Source organism: Dendrobium catenatum, unplaced genomic scaffold (assembly GCF_001605985.2).
Source record: "Dendrobium catenatum unplaced genomic scaffold, ASM160598v2 fragScaff_scaffold_943, whole genome shotgun sequence".
In the NCBI taxonomy this organism is placed as follows: domain Eukaryota; kingdom Viridiplantae; phylum Streptophyta; class Magnoliopsida; order Asparagales; family Orchidaceae; genus Dendrobium; species Dendrobium catenatum.
In genome coordinates, this window is record NW_021319405.1 from 722,142 (window position 1) to 733,415 (window position 11,274).

Below are 11,274 nucleotides of genomic sequence, written 5' to 3' on the forward strand. Positions count from 1 at the left end.
ACCCGGTTAGGAAAGTTGAGGTATTAGATTTGACTTATGTTAATAAGATAGAGGTAGACCTAAAAAGACTTGGTTAAAAAATATTAGAAATGATATTTCTTTATTAGATTTAAATGAGAATTTGACTTTTAACACGACACATCGACGAAAAAGGATTCATGTAGCCGACCCCACGTAGTGGGACAAAGGCTTGATGTTGTTGTTGTTGCTGCTGGGAATGGTGAGCAATAAATAGATAAACAGTAAATTATGCAGCTAAAACTTGTGAGATTGAATAAATAATCTTTTGTTCTAACCATAAGCCATGAATCCTTTTATAAACTTCTGCTATTCAGAATACCTAAGAGTATTGAATAAAATTCAGATTGAGGCTGGATATCTACATAGAACGATTTAAATAACCTTGACTCTAGCCATTGCAATATCTGCATGTAAATACAACTATACAAGTAGCAATAATTGGAATGGCAAATATTGCACAAGTGCAATTACCTCCATATACAGCAAAACTGAAAGCATTTTACCCTTTTCTGTGCCGTGAATGTCTCTCCCTGCAAGAAAAGGCCTAGCTTAAGCATCCTTGACAACCAGCTTTCTTCATTAGCTATATACTCTGGTCTCAGAAGTGAAGAATAAACTAGCCAAAATGCAAGCTGCAACTGTAAACTAGCTCAGTGACCATTTAAGTAAAAGTTGGCCCATATTCACTTGGAAGTAAGCCTTCACTACCAAAATTGAAAGCAAGTAAGGTTCAAAGCCTCATCTCACGGCGCAAACGCCCAAATCTATCTTGCATCCGCAAGAGCTCCCGAGCAAACTCTTGATTACCGGTTAGCAGCAAACCGTTGAGCACTTTATTGAACATGAACCTCCTCGGCAAATGCCCGCTCTCCGCCATCTCCATCACCATCCTTCCAGCTACCAACATGTCCTCCGACCGCTTCCTCATGAACATGCCGCTGATCACTACATTGTATGTATCCAGATTTGGCAAACAATCACCTCCCTCTTTCATCATTCCAAGCAGCTCCAAAGCCTTCTCTATCTCACCTTCTTCACACCAATGCCTAATCACAACGTTATAAGTCTGAACATTTGGTCTACATCCCTCTTGCCGCATCCTATCCATGAACTCCATCGCTCGGCCCATCTCACTGCCATGGCATAGCCCCCTGATCAACACATTGTATGTTGTCACATTTGGTGTGTAACCTCTCCTCAGCATTTCATCAAACACCGAGAGTGCATTCTGGATGCAGTCCTTCTTGCATAACACCTGTATCAAAGCATTATAGGTAGCTACAGAAGGCAGGCAGCCTTCAACGATCATTTCATCAAACACCTTGCGGGCATTCTCGGTTTGGCCGGCAACACCGAGCCCATGCACTACCGTGGTATAAGAAACAACGTCCGGCCAACATCCGGATCCCTCCTTCCTACCTCTCTTCTTCATTTGAAGAAAGAACTCCCATCCCTCCTTAAGCTGCCCCGCCCGGAAATACCCCTTCAGCAAGATATTGTAAGTGGTCAGCGTCGGCTCCAGGCCGGAATCCACCATCTCCTTCAGCACATCAAGAGCCGTTGCCGTGCGCTTGAGACGGCACCAGCCTTCGGCGAGTATGTTGAACGTGATGGCATCGGCGCCGAAGCGGGACTTGAAGGAATTAAACAGGAAGGTAGCCTTGCGCACGCGCCGGGACTTGCAGAGGACGTCGAGGAGGGAGTTGAAGATGCGGATGTCTTGGCGGCAGCCTTGGTGATGGAGGGATAGGAAGAGGCGGACGGCACGGTCGGGTTTGCCGGCGTTGGCGAAGCGCTCGGCAAGGACGGAGAAGGTACGATGGGAGAGGGGGAGGCCAGCGGCCTGGCGGGCGGAGAGGAGGAAGCGGAGGGAACCGCGGTCGCGGAGCCGGGCGGCGATGTCGATGGCGTAGTCGAAGGAGGAGGCAGAGGGGGAGAAGAAGGGGAGGCGGAGAAGGGCTCGGAAGAAGATGAGAGCGCGCGGGCCGTCGTTCCAGAGGCGTTTGAGGACGGCGTCGATGATGGAGGGGGAGAGGGAGGGGGAAGGGAAGGAGGAGGAGAGAGCGGCGGCAAGGGACGCAGCGGTGGAGGAGTGAGTGAGGACAAGGTTGGAGATGAGGGCGGGGAGATCGGCGTCTTCGCCGTTGGAGATGAAGGTGGAGTGGAGGCAGCCAATTGTGAGAAGGCGGCCGGAGCTTTGGCGGCGGAGGAAAGGTCTAACCTGGGACTGGAAGCAAAGCAGAGGCATAAGATGAACTGGATTTCCATTAGAGGAGGGTACACGAGTTTTAATAGGTTACATTTTTAAACTAATGATCGTTTAAGATTTCATTAGCCAGTAAAACAACGAAAAATGATAAAAATAAAACTTGCCAAAGTCATCCAAACGAGCGACTAGGGCTGCAAATGAAATTTTAAATGGTCTCACAAATAAGGACATCGAACCTTTTCGAGCCTTATTGAGCCTTCTCAATCTTTATCGAGTCTTATTGAGCTTAACAAACGAGCATTATCAAGCCTTCTAACAAATAATTATAATAATCATGTTCGTGAAGATATCTATCAACATTTTTTAAAATATCAAATAAACTCGTTTACAAACATATCTATAAGTATTTTTGAGGTATCAAATGCACATGCTAATTAATATATCTAATTAGTATTTTCAAGCTACCAAATGAGCTCGTTTAAAAAAAAACTGTTCTATGATTCAACTTATATATGAAGAGTGTGTTGTTTATGATTTTAGGTAGAATCAGGAAGTAAAAATAAATTATTAAACGATTTTAGTTTTGATTAGTAAAAATAAATTATTAAAGTTAACAATATTTATTTTTTAAAACTCTAATATACTTCTAATCAAGCTTCTTAGTCAAACTCTAGTCGAGCTTCTTAACGAGTTGGTTCATGAGCATTAAACGATAATGTGCGTGAACATAAACAAATCGAACACCAAGTTGTTCAAGTTCGTTCGTTTACTTTATCAAACAAACATGAACGAGTTCTTATTGAACCGAGCTACGAATAGCTCGTCGAACGCTTGGTTCATTTGCAAGCATACGAGTTGTTAACACACTTCGGCTCAAGCTCCAGGCTGTTATCAAGATAACATGTGGCATGTTACCATTTGGTATAATGTTATTTGTCTGTTTCCTTCTTTCTATTTATATATAGGCTCTTGTAATATGAAATAGTGAAATTAATACAAAATATTTTATCCTTCTCCTTCCTTTGTTCCTTCTTGTTCTTGTTTCTGCCTGTTGCAACGAAACTTTCATGGTATCAGAGCAGGCCATCTAGTGACCGCAACCCGAGCTAGCTTAAGGCCGTTCATGGATACCTCATCCTCTACTCTCATCGCCGCGCCCGACGCTTAGCAAAACTCCAGCGCTACCTTCGATCCCCAACCCATCCCTCATCAACTGAAATTTCTCATGGGTAACATTAAGAGCATTATCTCCCTCACTCTCACCGTCGACAACTACCCAATCTCGCGCTCTCAGATCTTCAAGCTTTTCAGATCAAACGGCTTTAAGGGCTTTCTTGATAGGACCTGCTCTTGCCCCTCCCCGCACGCCCTATCGTCACCTTCATCCTTGTCCTATCAAACTTGGACTCTTCTTGATCAAAATTTAGATGTTGCCTTGTACTCGGTTATCTTTCCCAATCTTCTTCCTTATGTCCTATCTTTGAATCATTGTACTGAGATGTGGGACATCATCGCCCGTCGCCTCCAATCATCCACTCGCTCTCACACCATTCAACTTCGCAACGAGCTCCATCACATGTCCATGAAAAATCAAACCATGTTCCAATACCTTCTTTCCATCAAATCCAAAGTGGATGACATCGCTGTGACCGGATCACCTCTTGATCTCGAATATGTCATTTTTACACCATAAATGGTCTTCTCGTTCAATATCAAGCCTTCAAAATTGCCATACGTACAAACCTTCAACCCCTTAGCCTTGATGACTTATACACTATGTTATCCAGTGAAGAGCAAAATCTTGCTCAAGAAGCATCCAAAGAACTTCAATCTCTCCGAATTTCCGAACCTACTCTGGCCCTTGTCGCCTCTTGTGGACGCAACCGCATACGAAACTCCTCCAACTGAGGTTGCCCACCCTTTTCTACTCGATCATCCTGACTGCATTAGGACAAATCGCCCTCCAACAACATACTGTGTTAAAATCGGTCACTCTGCTCTCCGTTGTTGGTATCTCCATGATCCCCCATACACCGGCAAAGCTAAAAAAGATGCTCTTTTATCCCCTTCTGACCATTCCGCCTCGCTAGACTAGTATCTTGATAGCGGTGCCACTACTCATCTAACCTTTGATTCCTTGAAGCTTCAATCTCTTAAGCCTTACCATGGTTCACAACAAATCACTATGGGAAATGGTCACCAATTGCCCATTCAACGTTCTGGGAAGGGCATTATTCCCACTCCCATATGTAACCTTCATCTTGATTATCTTTCTCACGTCCCTAATTAATCTTTCAATATGATTTCTATCCATCGTCTTACCACCAATGACAATTGCACTGTCAAATTTCCTCCCATGGCTTTGATCAAATCTAGGATTCGATGATGGGACGCCTTCATCTTAAGGATCCTTGCCTTAATGGATTATACTCCATTCGATACTCCTCCTCCCCACAACATTTTTCTCTCCTTTCGGCTCAAGACGCCCCCAATTTATGGCACAAACACCTCGATCATCTTGCTTCTGCTACCTTAAAACAAATGAAACATTACATTTCCTCTTTATGCACCAACACTTATAGTCATAACTATAATTCCTTTCAGCTGGCAGAAAGCCACCGGTTACCGTTTAACAAATCTACTACTAATAACCTATTTCCTTTTGCTTTAATTCATTCGGATGTTTGGGGTTCTTCCCCTACTAATTCTATGCAAGGATACAAATACTATGTCTTATTTATAGATGATTTTTCAAAATTTTGCTCGGTTTATCCCCTCATAAATAAATTTTATGTGATTTCTAAATTCATTGAATTCAATAAAATGATCACTCGCCAATTCAACACCAATATTAAAATTCTTTGCTCAGATAGTGGTGGCTAGTATATTAATAATCAATTTCAGACCCTTTGCAAACAATGGAGTATAATTCATCAATACACATTCCCTTTTACCCCTCCTAGAATGGCACGGCAAAACGGAAGCATCGCCACATTCTCGAAACTACTCGCAGTTTACTCATCGAAGTTCATCTCCCTCAATCCTTATGGGTTGACGCTCTTTTCACTTCCGTCTATCTTATAAATCGTCTACCCACTCGCTCTCTTCAACACCACAATCCTTATCACCTCTTATATAAAAAACAAGCCACATATAAGCATCACAAAATTTCCAGTTGCTTGTGTTATCCATGGCTTCGTCCATACCCCACCACCAAACTTTCACCTCTCTCCACACCTTGCGTCTTCATCAGCTAGGCCTCATCTTAGAAGGGCCATCGGTGTCTCAACCCAACTATTGGACATGTTTATATCTCTCGACACATAATCTTCAACAAAGCTATATTCCCTTATCAAAAATCTTCCACTAACGATTCTTCTAGCTTCACTCATAATTTCATACTCCCTCTTATTTTAGTTCCAACCTCTCTAGTCAACACAAGCAACCACAACAGCTCCACCACTCTTCCCCAAACTACTACCACGAACACTCCTAATCCTAATCCAATTCTTGAACCACATCTGTCAGTGAACACCTCTCATGTTCCCTATCACATCCATAAATCTAACTCTCATCCCATGCAAACTCGGTTTAAAACTGATCACCTCAAGTCCAAAGCCATTTTTAATCTCTTTCACTCCACTCTCTCTCCCGATCCCACCTCTTATATTGAAGCTGTCAAGCACGAACACTGGCATACTTTAGTGAAAATTTTCAGAGTGACATGCTGCTTCGAGTAGATGAATTTCAAATTTAGTTTATAATTGTGTTTACTATAATGCATGATTTTCTTAAGATGAACCACTAACATTCTTTTGTTATAGCTAAGTCATCAAATTTGCACCAATTAATATTTCAGAAGAATTATAAGTGTTGTTTAGTTTTTTACTACCAAATCAATAATTAATAATCAAATTCATAATTTAGGTTTTAAATTTATCAAGGGTTTAAAAGCATTTTTTTTATTGAATATAAGTCCTTAGATTAAGCTCCACTTTTAAGACTTCATTATAAAGTAAAATTATTTCTCACATCAATTTCTCGTATAAGAATCTTTTCAAAGAACCTCATATCCATGACACAGCTAAAATTAATGCTTCTACCTTTATTTGCTCATTAATGTTTCATTTGATATTATTTTCTTACTGTTTTCTAAAATAATTTTTAGTATAAAAGTTTCTTATTCATGAAATATTTGTACCTAAAAACTATGATTCAAAAAATTATAAGAAACAATCTTAAACGAAGCCTAAAGAGGTCCTCATAAACATCATGATGTGGATCATCTTTAGAATATTAGGATGAAGGAACACCTTACCTGCACATGTTCGATTATTCCGGGATGTGCTTTACTATCCTGCTATTTCCTGCTACTTTATTTCATTTTTTAATTAGTTGGTGTTTCAGTATAGAATTTTCTTTTTATCCTAATTCAAGTATAGGAGGGTTTTAGGAAGCATGTATGTTTTAGGAAGAAGAAAAAGCAAGTTAGTTTTCAATACAGAATTACAGAAACTTAGTTTTTTTTAATGTTTCATTGCTCTCATTGTTTGCTAAGTTCATTTTGTACAAGACCCCTTACATTAAATTTGGTATCAGAGCCAGATGGCGGAGAGTAGCAGACGGGTGGCTCCCGGAGATGAACAAAGCCTTGAAGCCATGTGGCCAGAACATCGAGGTCTCGTGCAACGCCTAGAGGAGATAGCCGCAAATGCCCATCAATTTCAAATCAAGGTGAGATAGGATTTGCGAGCAATCTACGCTCATCTGGAGCACAATGTCTACAACGGACCATGGCGACAATAAATGTCATGAACGGCAGGCATGGACCAGACGGAATACAGAATCAAGTGAGGGGCACACTAATTCCTGAAGCATCTGATTCGGATGAAGAAGCAGAGCAATTCAGAGAGTTGGAATTATTCGATTCTGATGAGGAGATAATCCACCACCACCGAAGGCGTCCGAGAGAGAATGATTGACACCACAACGAATTTCTCATCAAAATGGACATTCTGTTCTTTGATGGGAAATTACACATTAAAGACTATTTAGATTGGGAAAGTGCAGTGGAGACCTTCTTTGAATATATGAAAATCGAACCATAGAAACATGTCAAATGTGTTGCTTGCTGCTCAAATCGGGAGCCAGTGCTTGGTGGTTACAGCCGCTACAGTTGAGAAGGAGAGAAGGGAAGGGCCTGTGTGCAGTTGGTGGAGAATGAAACAATTGCTACATGGTCATTTTCTACCCACAGACTATGAATAGATGTTGTATTTTCAATATCAACACTGTAATCAAGGAGGAGGCCGAACAGTCAATGACTACACCGAGGAATTTTATCGGTTAAGTGCCATGAATAATCTCAATGAATCTACAAATCAACTAGTTGCTAGGTATGTTGGTAGATTGAAAGAAGCGATTCAAGATAAACTTGAATTGAACACTGTGTGGTCCTTTTCGCAAGCGGTTAATTACGCACTGAAGGAGGAACTTCAATTATCAAGACATAGTAGAAGCAGCCAGGGGAAATGGGCATCTAAGCAAGGAGTTGATAGTCAGTGGTCCAACAGTTTTAGTGCAACGCAAGCAAGTAAAGTGCAATCTCTAGCCACTGGTAATTTATTTTCTGCTGGCACGGGCAGCAGGAATGTTGAAGGAAAAACAACTCCAAAATGGAAATTAAGGGTAGCCCAAAGAAAATCCGTATGTTAAGCCCATGAATATCAAGTGCTTCATATGCTTCCAACAGGGACATAAGTCTAATGATTGTCCAACAAGGCCCCAATTACAATTATTGGAAGCGGAGGGGGACGATGCTATGGGTGATGCCAGGGGTGAGCAAGAAGAGTCGCTTGAAGAGGTGGGTGGCGACAAAGGCGAACCTCTCATTTGTGTAATTCAAAAACTATTGTCGGCTCCTCGACAACCCACCAACTCTCATAGGAATGTCTTGTTCAAGACTAAATGCACCATCAATGGTAAGATATGTGATCTTTTGATCGTTAGCAGATGCACGAAAAATATGGTGTCTAAGGCGGCGGTGCAGACACTACAACTTAAAACTTCAAAAAATTCCAACCCGTACAAGATCCGTTGTGTAAAAAAAAGGAGTATAAATGGCGGCACGGATTTGTGCCGAGTTCCCTTTTCCATTGGAAAACACTATGCAAGCAAAGTTGTATGTGATATAATCGACATGGACGTGTACCACATAATCCTCAGTCGCCCATGGAAATTTGACGTGGAGCCACACATGATTGCAGGGCCAATATGTACATATTTGATTGGAAGGGAAAAATAATTTGCCAGCTGCCAAACAAACAAGGTATTGATTCTACGACTGATAAAAATAAAACTCTTATGCTTGTAATTTCAGGTAATCAGTTATTGCATGCTTGGAGGGATGCATCCCACATTCTAGCATTGATTGTGAAAGAGCAAACCATCACTAGTGATCACCAAACTATTCAAGAACATGTTAAAGCGTTAATCCAACATTTCTCTGACATTGGGTCGGAGAACCTTCCACCGGAGATGCCACTCTTGCGGAGCATCCAGCACCAAATTAATTTAATCCCTAGAGCAACATTGCCTAACTTATCACATTACAAATTGAGTCTGATTGAACACCAGATTCTACAACAGATAGTAGATGAACTCTTAGAGAAGTAGCTTATACGACATAGCCTCAGCACATGCGCTATTCCATCTTTGTTGGTACCAAAAAGGACAACACTTGGAGGTTGTGTGTGGACAGTATGACCGTCAATAAAATAACAGTTAAATTCAGATTCCCCATGTCGAAGATGGATGAAATGTTAGAAAGGTTGGTGGGCTTCCAGATTTTCTCCAAACTCGATCTCCGTAGTGGGTATCATCAAATTCGCATCCGACCTGGAGACAAATGGAAGACCACTTTCAAAACGCATGAAGGTCTCTACGAGTGACGCGTTATACCGTTTGGCTTGTGCAATGTGCCATCCACGTTCATGTGGCTAATGAATAAAATTTTAAAACCTTTTCTCAATAAATGTTGTGTGGCCTATTTTGACGATGGTTTTGGTGTTTAGCCGTAGTTTAGAAGCTCACGCACACCACTTGCTAGAAATCTTAATTTGAAACCTTCCGACGGCACAAGCTTTATCTGAATTTGGCAAAGTGTGAATTTTCAATGGGCGTTGTATCGTTCCTTGGCTTCAAAATTTCAGCCGCAGACGTCAGCGTATATCCAAGGTAACATAAATAGTAGAGTGGCTGACACCTAAGTCATTCATGGATATAAGAAGTTTCCATGGTCTAACAAATTTTTACAGAAATTTTATAAAAGGTTTTAGCATCATTCTAGCTCCCTTAACTGGCATGTTGAAACAGAAGCAATTCAATTGGAAGATAGAGCATCAGGTAAGCTTCGTTGCAATGAAGATTGTATTGTCTTCCACTTCGTTACTGGCCATGTCTGATTTTAACAAGCCATTTTCGGTGGAGATGGATGCCTCTACAGTTGGGATCGGGGCTATGTTGACACAAGAGGGCAAACCCATTGAATATTTAGCGAGAAATTATGTCCATCTCGACAGCGATATATGGTTCGTATACGAGCAAGGGTTATATGCGGTCGCTAAAGCCTTGAAACAATGGGAACATTATTTGTTGCATCAAGATTTTATCCGTTGCAGTGACCATAAGGCCCTCCAATACATAAACACTCAGAAAAATATCAATCGGATGCATGCGAGGTAGATTTTGTTCTTATAAAAATTCACTTTTATGTTGAAACATAAAAGTGGAGCTCATAATAGAGTTGTAGATGCCTTAAGCCGCATGTCCGTCTTCATAACTCAATTGCAAACAGAATTTTCAGGTTTAGAATGTCTACAAGGTTTGTATGCAGAGAATAAGGCTAGGATTTCGCCAAGGCCTCGATTAAATGTCTCAATAAAGAAGCCACTAAAGACTTTACTATTAGACATTGTTTCCTGTTTAAAGGAATCCTTTTGTGTACCAAATTCTTCATGGCGTTAGCTTCTAATTCAAGAGATCCATGGAGGAGGATTGACAGCTAATGCCGGGCAAGACAAAACACTATCCCAATTGCAAAATGAATTCTATTGGCCGCATATCAAGAGGGATGTTATCTGGTATTTGGAACGGTGCACGGTCTATCAAAACTACAATGCAGGCAAACAAAACACGGGGTTGTACAAACCTTTGCCGGTGCAAGACTCAATTTGGGAGGACGTGAGCCTTGATTTCATGCATGGTTTAACACGTGCCAAGCGGGGAAACGATTCAATTATGGTTGTCGTAGACTGTTTCTCCAAGATGGCGCATTTCATAGCGTGCAAGAAAACTTTCGATGCATTGACTATAGCTAAGTTATTCTCTTCCGGGAGATTGTGAGATTGCATGGGGTGTCGAGAAGCCTCACATCCGATTGGGATGTGAAATACCTTAGTCATTTTTGGCGAGAGCTGTGGAAAGGGTTCAAGACTCGACTTTAATTGACCGACGGGCGAACGGAAGTTGCGAACCAGACTTTGGGGAATCTACTTCGCTGCTTAGTCCAGGAACAAATAAAGTTGTGGGATGAAGTGTTATGCCAAGATGAGTTTGCATTGAACTCATTGCCAAATCGATCTACCGGTATGTGCTCGCTTCGTATTGTATATACTAAAATGCCCAACAATGTTCTTGATGTTGCTGCCATCCTGAATTGCAAAAGCAAGGTAGCATTGACGTGGGTCAACCAGTTTTTAGAAATGTTGGCTAAAGTTTGCATCAAGTTGCAAGAAACAAATGAGAAATATAAATTGGATGCGGACCACCATAGGAGGAGGGAAAATTTTTAATCCAGGGGACTTAGTTTGGGTACGATTGAAGGAGGAGCGACTGCCAGCGGGAGCTTATAACAAACTTAGTCAAAGGAAGTTCAGACCATTCTCTATCACGCACCGTATAAATGATAATGCATATGTTATCCAGCTAACCACCGAATTCAACACATCAAGTACTTTCAAAGTTTCAGATATATATCCTTATTT

The 11,274-nt window shown here is 41.3% G+C and overlaps 1 protein-coding gene across 1 annotated transcript; it reads right to left on the reverse strand.

The window, feature by feature from the left end:
- Positions 1-416: 416 nt before the first annotated feature.
- On the reverse strand, positions 417-2,305 carry LOC110092342 (pentatricopeptide repeat-containing protein At1g74900, mitochondrial). The gene is made up of 2 exons (XM_028697475.1): positions 709-2,305; positions 417-551 (listed from the first exon to the last, which is right to left on the reverse strand). Exon 1 carries the CDS (start codon positions 2,267-2,269, stop codon positions 752-754), a length of 1,518 nt encoding a protein of 505 aa, XP_028553308.1. The 5' UTR covers positions 2,270-2,305; the 3' UTR covers positions 417-551; positions 709-751.
- Positions 2,306-11,274: the final 8,969 nt, after the last annotated feature.

Excerpts from the sequence above, each read along its gene's own strand:
- LOC110092342 (XM_028697475.1), bottom strand. The coding sequence starts at position 2,269 with ATGCCTCTGCTTTGCTTCCAGTCCCAGGTTAGACCTTTCCTCCGCCGC.